The 19,829-nt window shown below is 35.8% G+C and overlaps 1 protein-coding gene across 6 annotated transcripts in view; it reads right to left on the minus strand.

Annotated features, from left to right (window-relative positions):
• PPP1R12A (protein phosphatase 1 regulatory subunit 12A) overlaps positions 1-19,829 on the minus strand; it is a 139,693-nt gene that overhangs the window by 71,367 nt on the left and 48,497 nt on the right. For all 6 annotated transcript variants that reach the window (XM_077845622.1, XM_077845616.1, XM_077845620.1 and 3 more), the window contains exon 3: positions 3,714-3,832. In XM_077845622.1, the coding sequence (XP_077701748.1) occupies positions 3,714-3,832 (119 nt within the window). The remainder of the gene's footprint in view (positions 1-3,713; positions 3,833-19,829) is intronic.

The raw sequence follows: 19,829 nt of genomic DNA on the forward strand, positions 1-19,829 counted from the left end.
CTCTGCTAGGCAAACTCATTTTCTAATGTCATCACTCTGAAACCCATACTGACTATTGGAAGCAGTCAGTCAAAAGGCTTTTCTGTTCTTTGCAACCTCCTGTCCCTATCTGTATTTTAGCACATAACACACTGCATTGTGAAGCTCTGTTTATATATCTGCCACTTCTGATTTACTGTGAAATCCTTAAGAATAAAGATTCTCCTTCCTTCCTTTTTCTTTCCCTCCCTCCCTCCCTTCCTCTCTGTCTTTTTAATAATACCCAGCACTCAGATTATTTGCTGGCACACTAATCAATACTGAATGAATCATTACAATTAAAATCAGTCTTGCAAAAGCTTCCTTTATATACAAGGAAACCAAAGGAAAGAAATTTTCAGTACACCTCTATGACTTTCCTAGTTTATAATTATTCCTAATATTAGATAGTATAAAAAATTAGTGTTTTTTAACAGGAAATGGTCAGCTATCTATCCAGGCATTCATCAGAGCAAGATATGGACAGATAAGGTAGTCTACTTCCTAGGTTGTGATGCTTTATATCTATCCTTCAGCTTCCTCAAGTCTTGAATATCTCATCACTCCAAAATGCCTGCCTAGAACATGCCTGTTAAAAGCTATTCTGTGTACTTATTCAAGCACCAGTTGTCAACTACTTTTCTAATATGCTCTGTTTCTCCTGGGCCTCAGGAACCTTCAACTACCTATTACAATTCCTCAACTCTGGGGGATCCCTGGGTGGCTCAGCGGTTTAGCACCCACCTTTGGCCCAGGGTGTGATCCTGGAGACCCAGGATTGAGTCCCATGTCGGGCTCCCTGCATGGAGCCTGCTTCTCTCTCTGCCTGTGTCTTTGCCTCTCTCTATGTCTCTCATGAATAAAGAAATAAAATCTTCAAAAAAAAAAATTCCTCAACTCTACTTAGGCACTTAGCTATTAGCTTCGGCGTCTTAAGTTTTTTGTTTTGTTTTTCTTGAGAGAGAGAGAAAGAAAGAGAGAGAGAGAGAGAGAGAGAGAGAACATGCATGTGAGGTGGGGAGGGGCAGAGGGAGAAGGAGAGAGAGAATCTTAAGCAGGCTCCAAGCCCAGTGTGGAGCCTGATGTGGGGCCTGATCTCATAACCCTGAGATCACGACCAGAGCCAAAATTGAATCAGATGCTTAACTAATAACTCAGCCACCAGGCACCCCTTAAGATTTTTTTTTTTTAAAAAACACTCAGTAGTCATTATGAATTTTCCTAATCCAAGGAATAAAAATCTCTTTCCAAGGGACTAATTTAGTACTTTAGCTTCTACTCCTTTGCTTCTATTTCATGGTGAACCATACTTCATAAGAGCCAACCTTCTAAAACAATATCCCATACCTTTCCTTTAACAAACCTTAGAACACAATTCTCTCCTGATAATACTCATTTAATTGCTGTCTAAATAAAATATATTGCTAACTATAATGGAATATAGTGGAAATCCTGCAAACTTATTTATACATATTAATTTTTAATTGTGGTACAATACACATAATATAAAACTTACCATCTTAACATTTTAAAGTATGCAGTCCAGCAGTGTTAAGTACATTTACACTGTTGTGCAAACCATCTCTAGAACTCTTTTCATCTTGCAAAACTGAAATGCTACATCCATTAAACAAACAAACAAACAAAAGACCCTCATTCCTACCTCCTGACAGCCATCATTTCACTTATTTTCTCTATTAATCTGATTCTTGAAGTACTTCAGGTAAGTAGAATTATACAGTATATGCCTTTTTGTGATGGTCTTATTTTGCTTACCATAATATCCTCAAGGTTCATCCAAGCTACAGTATATATCAGAATTTCCTTTTGAAAGCTGAATAGTCAATTGTATGTATATACCACAATCTGTTTATTCACTCATCAGACACTTTTTTACCTCCATCTTTTGGTTATGTGAATAACACTACTATAAATATGGGTGTACAAATATCTTTTTGAAACCTTCCTTTTAATTTTTTGAGAACATACCCCCCTAAAGAATTGCTAGATTATATAAAGATATTATATATACATATAAAACATAAATATATTATGTATTATATACATATCTTGAGATACGATTCATGTATCATTTACAGTATCAGTGGTCTTTAGTATATTTGCAAAGTTGTGAAACTATTACTACCACAATCAGTTACTACTCATTGCTCCTAAATAACTCTATCCATAAATAATCATTCCTCGTCTATAAACTGATGTCTCTCAAATATATAGCTCTACTTCTGTAGCTCTCTCTGTTCACAGATTCAACTGTTTAAATATCTAATCAGCAAAACATACTTGACACATTTGAAAATAAATTCCTGAACTTTCCCCACAAAACCTACTTTTCCCACAATATTCACATCTCATTTACACCTTCATTTTTGCATACTCTACCCTTAATCACTCAATAATCCTCTGGACCAAACCTTCAAAATGTATCTAAAATCCAATCTTTTCTTATCACTTTGTCCACTACCACCTACTTCTGCTCTTACTTTCCTACAATCTATTCTCAATATAATAGCCACAGAGATCTTTCTAAAGTAAGTCAGATGTCACTCCTTCATCTCAATTCCTCCACTGGCTCCTACTTCTGTCTGCCTAAAAAGCCAAAGTCGTTTTTTTAGGCAGAGTCATTTTTTAAGGCAAAGTCGTTCCAACAACCCAAAGGGCCTTAATGTGATAGGGTTCACTGTTACCTCTGTGATATCATTTCCCTCTAGTATCCTTCCTTGTTTTGCCCACTTTAGTCTACTAAAGTAACTAGTCTACTTACAGTTTCTCTGAATAACCATGTACCTTCCCATCCTTTCACTCATAGTTCCCTATTTGGAATGTTCTTTCCTTAGATGCATGGTTAGTTGCCTCATCTCATTCAGATCTTAGCTTAAAAACCCACTAGTCAGTGAGGACTTATTGACCGCCCTATCTATTTATTTAGAAGATTTTATTTATTTATTCATGAGAGACAGAGAGAGAGAGAGAGAGAGAGAGGCAGAGACACAGGCAGAGGGAGAAGCAGGCTCCATGCACGGAGCCGGACGTGGGACTCAATCCCAGGTCTCCAGGATCGCGCCCTGGGCTGAAGGCGGCGCTAAACCTCTGAGCCATCCAGGCTGCCCTTGACCACCCTAATTAAATTTGCAATGTATCTCATTCATCCTGTGCACTTCCCCATCATTCTCTGCCTGTTTTCTCTCCAAAACTTTTACTACCGTAATTTTATGTCTGATCCTACAACTTATGACACTTCTTTCAATTTAAAAAATATTAAAAAGATGTAGAATTGAGAATCCTATATTTTTCAAATAGACTCATACACATATTATCAAAAGTGATTTTTTCTAATCAAATTATGATTTCTCCCTCAATATCAACAATTATTTTATTGAAAAAAAATTCAATATTCAATATTTCAATAAATATTCAATTTACTGAAAAAGAATATCATATTCTTTTTAAAACAGTTTGTCTAAAAAGATTTTATTTATTCATGAGAGACACAGAGAGAGGCAGAGACACAGGCAGAGGGAGAAGCAGGCTCCCCATGGAGAGCCTGATATGGCACTCAATCCCTGGACCCCGGGATCACTACCTGAGCCAAAAGGAGACATTCAATTGTTAGAGCCAACCAGGTGTCCCTAAAACAGTTTTAAACGTTTCTTCCATTTAGGTTGCTTTTACATTACCTTGCCGATTAACTTCATTTTGAAGTAGCTCTTCCATTGCCTCCTCCTCAGCAATATCTAATGGTGTGTCTCCTTCACTGTTGACAGCTCCTACATGTGCTCCCTGACCAATCAAAAATCTATAAAATGAAAGGGAAGATAGTTAAGTAATGACAGTATCAGTAAGACTTAACCGCATAGCAAATGAGAAAAACTTCTATGTAAGAACAACACTAAAAACCAATGCTAGATGCATTAAGTTTTAAAGAAGTAGAGCATGTTTTATTTTAATGTATATTTCCTAATTTTTCAATAATGTACATATATTGCTTTATTAATACAAAAGTGTTATTTAATGGTAATTAGAAAGTCTTTCATAGGATTTCATACTGTTTCCACTAAAATTTTTTATTAGCTCTATATTGACTGGTGGGCAGAGGGAGAGAATCCTCAAGCAGACTCCCCACTGAGCATGCAGCCCAGTGTAGGGCTTCATCCCAGGACCTTGAGATCATGACCATTTTGTAGCCTGATGCTTTTACATTATACTTGATAATTTATTGTAAACATTTCTTTCTCTATAAGGTAACATTTCATTTTTATGATCTTCATTAAATTTATAATCATAAAAATTTATAAGCGGCTCATGCTGCCCTTCCCCCTGCTTGAACACATGTGTTCTCTTCCTCTCCCTCTCAAATAAATAAATAAATCTTTAAAAAAAAAAAAAACTACTGCATATTGTATGAGACTGGAGACATGGAGATCAGTTAGGAAACTAGTCAATATGGAGGTAATGAAAAATTTTGGTGGAGACAGCCTGAAATGATACTATGAAAGACTTTTTATTTTTTTTACAAAGTCATATTAGAATTGAGGCAACTTTTTGTTTCAGAGTTTTAAAAAATGTAATATAAAACTAAATGAGAACATTTATATACTATAAATTAATAAATGAGACCAGAGCAAAAGAGAAAAAAAAAAGATGTAAGTGGTATAATAAGCTGTGCTACATGCCAGGAGAATACATAAATAATCTGCTAGCTAGGCAAAATATCAACCAAACAATTAGGCATCCTTATATGAAACACTTTTATTTTGCTTAGGTAGAAATCATTCATATGATATAAAAACAGAAAGGAGTACCTCAGAGTTGCTGCAGTGCTTGCAGCACAGGGAACTACATGGGAAGCAGAGTCTCAAGGAAATACCAGGTCAAAGCCAAATACAGACAACCCAAAATTTATATAAACAGGAAGGATGTTAAGAGAAACTAACAAGAGGAAAGTTCCAAAACTACTGGCAGGAAACAGAGCCTGGAGCAATTCTTGAGCCCAAAGTTTAGGTATATGTATACATTCATACAATTCACAAAAATCTGCACTCCAGAACTGTCACTTGCAAATATACATTTTTTAAAAGATATAAACAAACAAACAAACAAATCTCATGGTATTAATTCTTAGCTTCCACGAATAATCTCAAAAAGCCATCCAAAGATTGGTTGTGGGGAAAAAAAAAGCACAAACATTTAGGTTCTGTGTACTTTGAGTTAGGCTCCCAACTCTGCTTCTTGACAGCTGTGTGACATTCATTAGAATATTTGAAGCCTAATCTATGGACAAATTACAGGGCTGGGTGAAGTTTAAATAAGTTAATGTCTAAAAATAAAATAAAAATTCTATCTTTTATCCCATCATGCAAAATCATCACACTTAGAAATGTTTAAAATAATGTGAAATAAAATAGTACAGACTATCTGGAATACCAGAAATTGACTGTGAGGGGCCCTTGAGATACTGAAAACAGATGGCTATATTTCCTTCAGAACAAAAAAAGCTGGGGTATTATAAGCAGCTCATGTGACTGCTAATTAGGAAACACATATTTATTTTAAGATTTCTTGGAAAGAAAAAAGCAAAGATTTCACATAGAAGTCCCAAATTGAAAGTCAGAAAATTGGGCTATTTCTCAGATGAGTAGTTTTTCTGGTATGCTTTAGAGTTAGAAAAGAAAAGAAAAGAAAAGAAAAGAAAAGAAAAGAAAAGAAAAGAAAAGAAAAGAAAAGAAAAGAAAAGAAAAGAAGAGAAGAGAAGAGAAGAGAAGAGAAGAGAAGAGAAGAGAAGAGAAGAGAAGAGAAAGAAAAGAAGAGAAAAGAAAAGAAAAGAAAAGAGAAAAGAAAAGAAAAGAAAAGAAAAGAAAAGAAAAGAAAAGAAAAGAAAAGAAAAAAGAAAAAGCAGTTTTATTGCCTTAACAATGGTTAATGATTTTCTCAAGCAATACAAATGAGGCCAACACTGGAGATGCCTACAAATGATGAAATTCTTTATAGATTATAGAAATAAAAAAAACTTAAGTTGCCAGTTTCATTGAAATTTATAATAATCTAGCACCTTGAGCCAGTAAGTAATTTTGGATAAATTAATTAACCACAAAATCAAGACATGATTCACATGGATTTTTACAAAATTATTTGCACACGTCCTAATTTAAAAACCTGACAGATGGTATAGGATTCTTTTTGTTGTTGTTTTTGATAGAGAGAGAGAGAGAGAGAGAGACAAGCAGGCTTCCCACTGAGCAAGGAGCCCAGCGTGAAGTTTGATCCCAGGACCCTAAACCGAAGGCAGATGCCTAACAACTGAGCCACTCAGGTGCCAAAAGGTAGAAGTTCTTAACCAAGTTATTGGCTGCAACTTGGATATGGTACCTTAAATAAATTCACAGGATTCTATCTGGGTTAGAATTATTTAGTGTTAATTGAATTTGGAAGACAAATTTTGACAGTCTCTATTAATTGTCTTGGATTATGAGTTTTGTAAAAAACCAATTTGTAGACGAGATTATGAGAAAAGGAAATGGTTTTCATTCAAAAAATTTGATCTTTTAAAGAAAATTGTCTTTAAAGTAGAAGCTAATGAGAACATAGGGATCAAAGAGAGAAGGGAGAAGACACTCCATCATCAAGAGCTGAATATATTTAGTGTTCAAATTTAATGTATATTGACTTTTTTTACTCACTGTAGGGACACTAGTATCAAGAAGTCATTATAACCAATACGTGAACTTTTCATGTAATCAATACAGGAGTCTTTAAAAATCAGAAAGTAAGTACAGCCTTAAAAAAAAAAAGGAGGGAATTCTGTTATACAGCTGAACCTCAAGGTCTGTGCTAAGCATTAGAGGATAGTCACAAATGGACAAATACTATATAATTCCACTCATATGAAGTATCTAAAAGTATCAAGATAATAGAAACAGAAAATAGAAAGCTGGTTACCAAGGGCTGAGGGTAGAGGAGAGGGGAAATTAGTGCATACAATTTCAGTATTACAATATGAAAAATTACATATCTGCCGCACAATGTGAATATATTTGATGCTACTGAATTGTACACTTAATGGTAAATTTAATATTATGTGATTTTACAATAAATTTTTGTTTATCAGAGAGTCAGAAGAATACCACTGGAATAGTTGTTCTTTGAAAATCAAAATGACTTCCTCAAAGTCATCTAGTGACAGAATTATGAACTACCTGAACTTTTCAAAAATGGATAAGCAGAACATTATACTATTAAGAAGAAATACATGCTGTTTTCTTTTGGTAGTCTCCGAGCAACAAAAATCCTAAAATAAGTATAAACCCTCATGCATCTTCAGTGGAAATGCATTTTGCTATTTCATTCTTGAAGTTCTATATCACAATGAAAAATAGCTGACCCATCACTTGTCATTTCATTAAATACTTTTCCAGCCGTGCCTTCTTTCTCCTCTTCTGGGACTCTAATGGCAAAAATGTTAGGTCTTCGTTATAGTCCCACAAGTCTCTAAGGGTCTATTCATTTTAATTTAGTCTATTTCCTCTCTGTTGCTTAGATTTGATAACTTCCATTGATCCATTTTTCAGTTCACTAATTCTTTCTTCTATCCCTTCCATTCCACTCTTGAGCATACCCACTTTTATTCTGGTTATTAGACATTTTAGTTCATTCCCATTTGATTCTTCTGAATATCTTCTATTTCTTTGAAGACTTTCTTTTTGCTGAGATTTTAATTTTTTGGTTTCCAGTATGCTCATAATGGTTGAAACATTTTCGTGATAGCTGGTCTATACTTTGTCAGATAATTTTAAGAGCAGTATCTCTGTCATTCCATGTTGGTCTCTACTGGTTGTCTTTTTTCATTAATTGGGGAATTTCCTTGCTATGGCAATTGATTTTCAATTGAAATCTGAACACTTTGAGTGTTATGTTAAAAGACTCTAGATCTTGCCTAAATCTTCTGTTAGCTGGCTTTGTTTGGCTCTGCTGCAGCAGAGGAAGCTATGGAGGTGCCATTTCATTACCACAAGGTGGGGGCAGAAGTCTAGTTCCCCACTCAGCCTCCACTGAGGCCAGAGATGGGGTGGTGGCTCCTTGTTCTAGTTTACCACAAAGCCTTCACTGATATCTCCCTGGATGAAAAGGGTATATATAAGTGCTTCATTACTACTACCATGTGGCTTCCGACTATAAGGTGAGGGAGGGTAGGGATCTTTACTGGTGGGTGGTGGTGAAAGTATTCACTCTCCACTAGGCCTCTTCAGACACACCCCAGGAAGGAGTAGGAGCTGGCTGGTATGTAATACAGGTGGGGGTGGGGAGGGCTAGTTAATCATTTGGTGGGGATTAAAGTATTGGCTGGCTCTGGCCTAATCTGACATCACTGCAGTAGGACTATTGGGCGTACCTCAATATAGCCTGGTAACGGTGGAGGTCTATACTCCCTACCTTGCCTTTGCCAGGTGAGGGCATGGGTGAGAATAAGGTTTTTTCCCTGTGGACTTTGCCTGGTTAAGTAGAGTGGTTATTACTATTTTTAAGTTTTCTGTCCTGCAAGGGTACCCCTCTCCCAGTATTTGGCTAAAAAGATTAGGCTTTTGTTGGGACTTTTTCTCTTTTTTTGGTGTGCCCATTTGTGCTTCTGGATTATCAGTGTTTTTCAGTTCAAAAATACATGAGGCAAAAAGAAAAGCTAGGACATTTTCTCCTGTGGGTCCTGTGATGTTTAGCCATCAGGCCTTCTCTTTCTACCTCTCAGAATCTTATGTTTTATATATAATGTTCAGGGTTTTTAGTAGTTCTTAGAAGGAATAGGAAAAACCACACCACATCTAGTCTATCTTCCCAGAAGCAGAAATTCTCTTTTATTTTTAATTGTCAAATTGCAATGTTTAGAACATTACTGATTTTAACCACAATTATATTACAGATATAATTAATTATGCAATAGCAAAGACCAGGCTAACACTAGTGAGAGAAATGAATATATCTGTGAAACTAGGGCCTATTTTTCAGTTGTCTAGGAACATGGATTATCATTTCTTAAAAAAAAATAATAAAAATGTGGCAAAGTATTTAAATTGTTTCTATTGTCCTTTACATTTAGGACATCCTCAAGGTTCTGTCTTTAGCATTTCCTATTTCTCTCAATTACTCCCCAGAACAGTAGTTCTATACTTCTTTAATGATGCACTAACTCCTGAAAAGGCATATTTGTTTAATAAAATCTATTAAATGCACTACTGTCTTACTTTAATACTGCAACTTTCAATTCCCAGAGGCAAAAATCCTACTCACTATACAACAATTCTAAAATGTACATTTCCCTCACATTTTAACATCATTGAAATCTTCTACAATCAATGAATGCTATAATCCATGTATCTTACAATGGCTACTGGGCACATGGCACACACAACATGGTTGTGATTATATGTCCTCATGTGACCTCAGTCATAGCTATTTATACTATTTTCATTTCAGTCAACTTATGTGCATTGTTAGTACCTTATTCCTTGAACTTAAAATGTCTTCCTGGATGTCATCTTAAACTTTTGTTGATACTTTCCAGTAAGATCAAGAAAACATGAAAATCAAAATGGCTTAAAATAAAATCCCAAAGGCAATAAGGAAACATTCTTTAGTAATGTTGCATCAATGACACTCTAAATTGCACAGAAAATGATACTGTGTGAAAAAAAACCCTAGGTGATTAAACACAAACACGCACAGTATTATAGTTTCATTTTTTTAACCTTTTTTAGTTGGCATATAAAATAATGACAGTGATAAAACAATGGCATCTTAAACTTCATGACATTCAGTATATGCATTATAAACACATTCAATATATTCCTGGCTTCCTACAGCACTACCGTCAGCATCTCAATTAGGGCTTATTTAAAACCACATTCCACTACAATCTCTTCTCTGCACCCCCCCCCCCCCCCCCCCCCCCCGATCTCTTAGTAAGTCTAAAGGCATCATTTTCCCAATTACAAAGGTCAGACAGGCAGGCAAAACAGTGTAATGGTTTAAAGTACAGACTTGAAAAGTTAGACTGGTGAGGTTCAAATCCTAGCTCTGGCACTTACTGTGTGTGATTTAGTCTTTGATTCAAGTTTCCTCATCTATAAGAAGAAGAATTATCATACAGGCCTACCATCACTTACCCAAACCCAAATTTCAAATGTTTCATATTTTAGAAAGATTATATTGCAGATTATGTAAAACCCCCACTAAATCTGAGGCAGTACTTCATAACCAAACACATTAATATTTTTGCAGAAAATAAACATATAGTAAATGGGATAAACAAAGACTATAAATAGCTTCATATAAGTTTAGATCACAGTTTGCTCCCAAATGAGCCTACACCCAAATTTACAATTTGTTTGTCATTCTTCCAAGTTTTTGAGGTTTATAATACTGCATATAGGCATGCAGGACGGTGGTAACAACATGTTTTCATGTGATTGTTAGGATGACTGAAATTATATATATTTGAAGGACTTAGGCAGTGACTAGCACATATTAAGAACTCAATGAACATTAGCTATTATCAGGCATTATTACCACCTTTGATTTTTCCTCCTACCTCATGACCTAGATCCAGTGAATCACACCAAACCATATCAATTCTATTTTCCAAATTTCTCTTAGATCTGCCCCATTTCCAATTTCACTACCATTGTCGAGATCTCTTGTCCAACAGTACTAATCTGTGAAGAATGTTATTCCTAAAATATAGAGTGCATATCCCTAAAAATGCATCACCACTGAAGGTCAAAGTTAAAAAGGCATACAAATTCTTCTATGCTGTGGCTTCAGTTCATCTTCCCAATCAAATCTACTCTCTCCATATACCTACTGCTAATGTTCTTTTTCCTGAAAAAATATGGCTCCAAAAAAACTCCTCTTATCCAATGGAATCAGAACCAGTATTTGCTTGGTTAACCAGAAAAGCTGATTAAAATAGGGAATCATAAAATGTAATACATATATGAAAATAAGCACATGTAAATAAGATATTTACTTCAACACAGAAGGTACTGGAGAATGTCTCTAGTGACTTAAACCTATGCTACTGGGCAGCCCTGGAGGCTCAGCAGTTTAGTGCCACCTTCAGCCCAGGGCCTGATCCTGGAGACCGGGGATGGAGTCCCACGTCGGGCTCCCTGCATGGAGTCTGCTTCTCCCTCTGCCTGTGTCTCTGCCTCTGCCTCTCTCTCTCTCTCTCTCTCTCTGTGCCTCTCATGAATAAATAAATAAAATCTTAAAAAAAAAAAACAAAAACCTATGTTGCCTTTCTTGCACAAACCATACTCATAACGCATTTCCTAAGACTTTAGTTTCTTTAAAATGAAGCAAAAGTTGAAGTCAACAGGACAGCAGTCAGAATACACAATCCATCTAGATCTTTTACTTTCAATCTTTCAGTTGTCTCAACCACATCTACTTGAATAGCAATTATATATGTATATAAAAGATTTATTTATCTACTTTAGAGAAAGAGTGAGTAAGAGTAGGGTGAGGGGCAGAGGGAGAGGGAATCTCAAGCAGATCCCCTGCTGAGGGCAGAGCCTGATGCAGGGCTCATTCTCACAACCCTGAGATCATGAGCCTAAATCAAGAGTTGGACATTCAACTGATGTAGCCACCCAGGCACCCCATCAGCAATTATATATATATATATATATTTATTTTATTTTATTTATTTATTTTTAAAATTATTTATTTATTTATGATAGTCACACAGAGAGAGAGAGAGAGAGAGAGAGAGAGAGAGGCAGAGACACAGGCAAAGGGAGAAGCAGGCTCCATGCACTGGGAGCCCGACATGGGATTCGATCCCGGGTCTCCAGGATTGTGCCCTGGGTCAAAGGCAGGTGCCAAACCGCTGCGCCACCCAGGGATCCCAGCAATTATATTTTTAAAGCCTTGCCTTTATCAAGTCTTTCAAAGTATTTGACTTTGTTATAGCAATAATTTTCTTTTTTGTACACATTTCATGAGTTTTGGGTTATCTAATAAATAATCAAGAACAAGTTCAGAACATGCACAATTAACTTTTGGTAGGCTTGTAACTCATTCGGTGAAACTGAAGTGAGTAAGTTTAGTAGAAGTAGCCTATTTGCTGCAATGTTCATTTTTAACAACTTTATGGGAATCAGTCATTATATTTTAACAAAGAAGTGGCAAATGTCAGTTAATAACAGTGGAGGCCAGTTAAAAGAGCTATACCATATATTATTTCTCATTCATGAATAACATTTTATTCAGACAGCTCCCAATTCTCACAGGCATAAACTCTGCCCTCTGTTTAATGTAGCAGTTAATGTCACCTCCTCTAGAATCTTTCTCAATAATTTCTTCCTCAGTGTTCCTTTTACATGTCTTGGTCCCTTTCTTGTATGTAGTTTAGTTAACTAACTACACATATAACTGTAAGCTTGAAGATTAGGAATGGAGTTGCAGCCATTTTTATATCTCACAAAGCCTAACACTACTGTAGGAGACAGTTGTAATATAATGAAAAGAATATCAGAATTTGAGTCCTGAGAAGGAAGGTTCAGTTCTGATTGTGAAATGGATGTGATACTGAACATTCCCACAGCGTTCTTTAAAAAAGCAGGAGAAAATGATCTTTACAGTTTTAAGCAAACATACCTCATTATTATATGAAGATATAAATATCTCTTAGATAAAATTTTAATATTTTCATAGAACCCTAGACTTAGTTTCACCTTCTGAGACTCCTAACAGAATACATAATCTGCTTTAGGCAAAGTATCATTCTTGACAAGCTAAGTAAATTAGAGTTTTATCCTCAAATATCCTCTTATCAAAGTATGACAAATGACTACTTTATTATTCTCTGTTCCTCTCATCTAGTTACATTTACCCTCACATCAAATGACATGATAATTTTTTTTATAAATCCAGGAGAACCAAGAGCTCAGCTATTTTTCATTAAAAGTAATGACCAAATATAGTATTTTGAATAATAACAATTAATTTATTTAACGTTTACTGAAGGCTAAATATGCTGTATATTGTACCAAGTGTGTTATATACATTATTTCATCTAATCTTCACAATAATCTCATAAAATAGGGATAAGTATTATTATTTTCATTTTACAGATCAGGACACAGATGTTCAGAGAAGCCAGCAATTTGCCTAAAGTTAATAGCAATTAATTGATAGAGTTAAGATTAAAATATCAGGGATATTATAACATTTCTCATGGATGTGGTGGTGAAGTTTATAGATTTCTTAAATTAGTTAAGAACTTCTGATTTTTTTATCCAAATAACAAAATTGCTGAATTCCGGATACAAGATGCAACAGGTGCAGACTATGAAGCAAGATGCCTACTTTGTTGAAAGGATCAGCAAGGGGATCAAGGTGGCTAATAGAGAGTATGTGGAGAAGAGTGAAGAATATAAGACCACAGGAGTAACACGGGGCCCAAACTACAGACATGTAGGACATCTGGAATGTAGGAATTCTGGCTTCTACTCTGAATGCATTATGAATCCACTGGAAGGATCTGAATAAAAATGTGGTGTTATCTCACTTGTAATATTTTAAATGGATCATTCTGGTCACTTTGTGGAAAACAGATGGGGGTGTGTGTGCGGGAAGAGGATGGTTATGGTTAGAATTTTTGCAACTATAATAATTCCAGTAGAAAACAATGGTGTCCAAGATCAGGAAGAAATTAAAGCGGCAATGAAAACAGTCAGATACTGGATATATCTTGAAGGGTAAGCCAAGTGAAATCTTGAGGATTATATTGGATGTTTATGGAGTAAGGCTACAATGAAAGCCATAAATAAGCCACCACAAATATTTAAGAGTTATCATACCCTTAAATAGTTGATATTTTAATGATGAAGTGATAAAGCTCATGAAATTTTTTCCATGCTGTAAATAAGACCATGAAAATGTCACTGACTGTAATCCTACTAACATTTTATAATGATATAAAATCTTCAATTGTAGTGGCTTTGACTACTACAAACACAAAAATATGTTAAATATACTAATTAAACACCATCCTATCCCATGTACTATAACACTACATAATGTTAAGCTTTATACAGGGCTAATTTTCTCTACTATTGAAAAATTTTACAGCAAACACCAAAACTACTCAAGATAAAAGCACACCTAGGGATTCCTGGGTGGCTCAGTTTGTTGACTCTTGATTTTGGCTCAGGTTGTGGGATCAAGCCCTGGGTCCCACTCAGCACTGAGTCATTTGGGATCTTTTCCCTCTTCCACTCCCTTTCATACACTTTCTCCCTCTCTCTAAAATAAAAAAGTAAAAAAAAAAAAAAAAAAAAGAAGAAGAAGAAGAAGAAAGCACTCCTAAACATATGTGGTGGAAGCCTAAAAAAGAAATGTAGTGAAAAAATGAAAATACAAAAAGATAACAGAATAATGGCATCAATAACCAAAATGTTAATAAAATAAATTGTTTTATTATTCAAATACAAATTTTTTTTACATAAACATAAAAATTCCTATAATTTGCAAAAATGAAAGGACAATTCCAAGGTCTAAAACTAGAGTCATTCAAACAAATAACATTCATTGGTCAACCAAGAAGGACCGGCTGAATAAACTACAATGACATACTACACAACAGAGTACGGAAACCTAAACAGAACAATGAGAACTAGCTTTATATACTCCATTATATAGTGATCTCCAGAATAGACTATTAAGTGAAAAAAGCAAGTGAAGAACTATGTATATAGTATTCTAACATTTACCTACAAGGGGAAATAATATTTTAAATGATACTTGTGTTAAAAAACAAACTGATAAATAAAATATTAAAAAAATAAATAATTGGGATAAAATACAAAATTTGCGAACACAGGAAACAGGATGGTAGAGCAGGGATTGCCATTAGAACTCAGTATTTTACGTAAATTATAAAACAAAATTAAATTTAAAAAAGCAAACTCTAAAAAGTAAATGAAATTAATAACGAACCCAAGAGTATATCTAGTTGGTGGCATAACACACAGAAAAGAACTATTTCAAAGAACTATTTTGTGATTTCGACACACAGTAATTTGATTGTATATATCTGAAGTAGGATACCTTAGGGACCAAAAGAAATGCCCCCATACAAAACTTCAAACTGCTTTCAGTAATCGGTATTGTTGTTGTCAGTGCTATTGTTGTTATAAGTAGTCTAATGTATATGTAATATATAACAAAGCAAATTAGTAATTGTGGAAATGGAACAAAGGGAGAAAGGAAAAACTGATACACGATACAAGAGGGTAAAGGAAAACACCTTGGTGCCAAATATGAATTTGAAGCAGTGACCAACTCAGTAGCAATGAGCACTTCTAAGGAACAGGGCTCCTTGGAGAGAGGCAGAGACACAGGCAGAGGGAGAAGCAGGTTCCCTGCAGGGAGCCTGATGCAGGACTCAATCCTGGTACCCCAGGATCACACCTTGAGCCAAAGACAGATGCTCAACCACTGAACCACCCAGGTGTCCTCCTGTGGTCTGTGTACATGAACTAGGTGTCTCTTTTTGCATCCAAATTTCCTCTTCTTATATGGAAACCAGTAAGACTGAATTAGGGCTGACCCTAAGGACCTCATTTTAACTTAATTATCTCTTTAAAGGCTGCATTTATACAGTCACAATCCAAGGTTCTGGGGGGCTAGGGCTTCAAAATATAAATTATGCGCAGACACAATTCAGCATACCAAAGGAAGAGAATGAAGTTAATGCATACGTTTCAATACCTGACCCATCAGTATTTAGCAAAACAATGCACATACTGAGCATTAACATACTCCCCAAACTCACCTCTGTTACTGTTCCTCTAATCCACTCTGGAGAAGGGGCAGTATTAAACAATCTTTATTTTTAGTTTTTCCTAAGACTTCTACCTTTTTTTTTTTTTTTTTTTTTAAATTTTTTTTTTTATTTACTTATGATAGTCACAGAGAGAGAGAGAGAGGCAGAGACACAGGCAGAGGGAGAATCAGGCTCCATGCACCGGGAGCCCGATATGGGATTCGATCCCGGGTCTCCAGGATCGCGCCCTGGGCCAAAGGCAGGCGCCAAACCGCTGCGCCACCCAGGGATCCCTAAGACTTCTACCTTATTCAAAGCAGGGAGAGGTTGAGAAGAATTATTTTGGTGAAAAGGTAAGATAACAGCCAGAAAATGAAGAGCTATCACAAATCAGATGTGAAATTGTTAAATGTCTAGAAACTAACTGTAATTTCATACTGTTTGTTCTATCTCCGCCGGAGCTCAAAATTTATTTACTTTTTTGGTAAGATTTTATTTTTAAGGTAATCTGCACACACAATGTGAGGCTCAAACCTTGAGGTCAAGAGTTGCATGCTCCACCAACTGAGCCAGCCAGGTGCCCTCAGAAGTCAAAAATTCAGAACTCACTGTATCCAAACCATCCTCACAACTTCAGAGTAAACTATGCGTGCTTCATTGTTTGTTTCATCTCTCATTTCAATAGGGATTAATTAGAACTATTCTGTCCATGATACATTTCCTAAAGAAGCATGTAAACATCTGATGCATTGTAGAGATGATGAATTAGCCAGGAATATCCGAAAAGTTTTTGGAAGAAGTGACCCTTATATAGCTACATTTGAGAATCTGGTAGGAGCTGGTCAAGCAAAGAAATAAGGCAAATGAACCAATGTAAGAAAAGACTCATTAATATGAACCAGCAGTAAATGCTGGGGAATTAAAAGTAGTCCAATATTGAAGACAGTGAAAAATATGGAAAGTGTTAAGAGAAACAGAAGTAGGAAGAAGCCAGATTATTTCTATTGATTGTATAAATAATATTAATCATTGAAGCTACATAGCTTGGCCAGGGGCATTAAGTTAGTGAATGGCAGAACCAGGATTTGTAACAAATTTAACTCCAAATACTTCAGTTAGCAGTGACCCAACTTTCCTAGGTCATTACTGTTTTATAACTATTATTTCTACATCATTATTAACAGGGCTTTCTTTTACCCTATAAACACTGTAACTTGGGGATATCTTCACTCTCTCTCTTAAGCCACTATGCTATATTTTTCTAAACCAAAGAAAACATTAGTGAGACTAACTGGTGGAACAGATAATGTTGATAAAAATAATGGTGTATTCTGGAAGGGTTTTGGACTATCATCACCTTAACAGATAATCCAGTCAGTATCTATCAGTTAAACTGTCTTTTATAAACATTGTCATTACTTTAAAAAGTCCAAAAGAGCAAAATAGAAAAAGTCATCATTCTTCTACATTTAATTTTGTTCATGGGCAGCCCCGGTGGCGCAGCGGTTTAGCGCCGCCTGCAGCCCAGGGTGTGATCCTGGAGACCCTGGATCGGGTCCCACGTCGGGCTCTCTGCCTGGAGCCTGCTTCTCCCTCTGCCTCTCTCTCTCTCTCTGTGTCTCTATGAATAAATAAATAAAATCTTAAAAAAAAAAAAAAGATTTAATTTTGTTCAAAGACACTACATATTTAAATACTTCAGTTATACTACAGCCATAAATTCAAACTGCCTAAAGAAAAGTAGTTACATCAGCAAAACTCTAGTGAGCCTTGGCCAAATCAAGTTACTTTTGTTTGTACAAGTCCTATGAAGCACTTTGTTCCATAGCCTACCTTCTAAAAAATGAAAAGTTGTAGTTGTTCCATTGAAAATATGAACACCTGCAGCAGACTGCTTACCCTTCCTCATACTTCTTTACTGACATGTAAAACACTGAATATGCCAAGTACTTGCTTTTCCCCAGGTAGACATGGGCAAGTGATCAAACCCAGGCCAACGCAAATCCCTGAAGAGGATATGTGATGTACTCAGAGGACTCTGAGAAAAATTCCTCTCTCTGGAGAAAATAATTTTCATTCCCCACTCTTTATTTTGCTCTCAGATGTGCATATGTAAAAACACTACTGAGGAGTTGAAGCAGTCATCCTGCAACCAGGAGGGGACAAGGCTAAGAAAAAAGTTATTTTGGAAAGGCAGAAGAAGAAAAAAACTGAAAGATCCCAGGCCCTTGGGTGATATCACCAAGCAGTTTAATAAACTTGAATGACCTTCCGCTAAACTGTATTTATTATATACCATCAAACAAGGATCCTTACTTTTTAGGTCATTTTAAATTTGATACTGTGACTTGCAGCTAAAATCATCCCAACCAACACAGTGGGTTATCAGTCAAGTGGAGGAAATTATTCCAGATGATTCTCTTTTCCAACTCAGAAGCATGAATTTTAAAAAGGAAACACAGGGATTAAACATTTGAAGAAAAGGTTGAGTTTTCATTTCCCATGAGAAAGTAAAAAAGATAATGGTCAAAAGTTAATATATACTGAGTACTTACTATGTGCCAGGTACTTTGTTTAATGGATTCCTCAGTTAATCCTCACAACAAACTAGGAAATACTATTCCCTTTCTATAGGAAACAGAAATATTCATAAATTAAGCAACTTGCCCAAGGTCATATCCCTTGAGAATGGAGGAGGAAGTATTCAAAATCCACATTATTTGACTCCAGAACCTGAGTATCAAATATTTAAGGACACCTAACAATAAATGCACATTAGGCTATTTTTTCTATGAAGAAGAGATCTAAGTCCTCTGTTGGGCATGACAAGAACAGAAAGGAATAAAGAAGTTAAGAATCATGATTGTAATTATGAACAACCACCATTATTTTGCAATGACAAAAGACTACCACATTTTACACATAAAGAAATCAAGGCCTGAGGCACCTAGTTGGCTCTGATGGTGTGTCTTGACTGTTGATTTCAGCTGAAGTCATGATCTCAGGGTCCTGGGATGGAGTCCTGAGTTGGGCCCCAAGCTCAGTGGGGAGTCTGCTTGAGGTTTCTTTCTCTCCCTCTCCCATGCCCCTCCCCACTATCTCAAGCTCATGAGCACTCTCTCTCAATCTCTACTATGTAAATCTTAAAAAAAAAGAAAAAAGAAAAAGAAAAGAAAAAGAAATCAAGGCCTAGAAAGGAAAAGAGGGAAGTGTAATTAGCATTATAGGCAGTAAATAAAACTCAAGTAACTCACACATTCTATTTCCAGGCCAGAGTACTTTTCATTTTCCTAAATGCTGCCTCCCCTTTAAAATGATGTTTTGGGGCACCAAACTGACTGGATGCCTCAGTCAGTTAAGCGTCTGCCTTTGGCTCAGGTCATGATCTCAGAGTCCTGGGATGAGTCCCAAGTCAGACTCTGCTCAGCAGGGAATCTGCTTCTCCCTTTCCCTTTCCCCCACCACCTGCTTGTGTGCATGCATGCATGCTCTCTATCTCTCTTCTCTCAGATAAATAAAATCTTAAAAAAAAAAAGACCTATCATATATCATAGTTCCAATACATGAGGGGAGAAATGAAATACACAAATAAATAACAATATTTAAGGCTTCCTATGAGAGATTCACAGAGTAGAACTCCCATATTCAATATTTACCAGTTGGTAAGCTTTGATAAGAGCAGACAATAAAACCTATTTATGGTGTTGGATACATTGGATACATAGTAAGAAGAAAATGAAATAACTTAGTGAAAAAATTATTTTGTCAGGATAACTATACTACCTTGTTATATGTTTGAAGAATCAGGTTTTCTTGGAAAGTACCCACTCATTAAAGGTAGATAAGAATAGTGACCATTTCTTTTTTTTTTTTTTTTTTAATTTTTATTTATTTATGATAGTCACACAGAGAGAGAGAGAGAGGCAGAGACATAGGGAGAAGCAGGCTCCATGCACCGGGAGCCCGATGTGGG

This window comes from Canis aureus, chromosome 13, assembly GCF_053574225.1.
Source record: "Canis aureus isolate CA01 chromosome 13, VMU_Caureus_v.1.0, whole genome shotgun sequence".
NCBI lineage: Eukaryota > Metazoa > Chordata > Mammalia > Carnivora > Canidae > Canis > Canis aureus.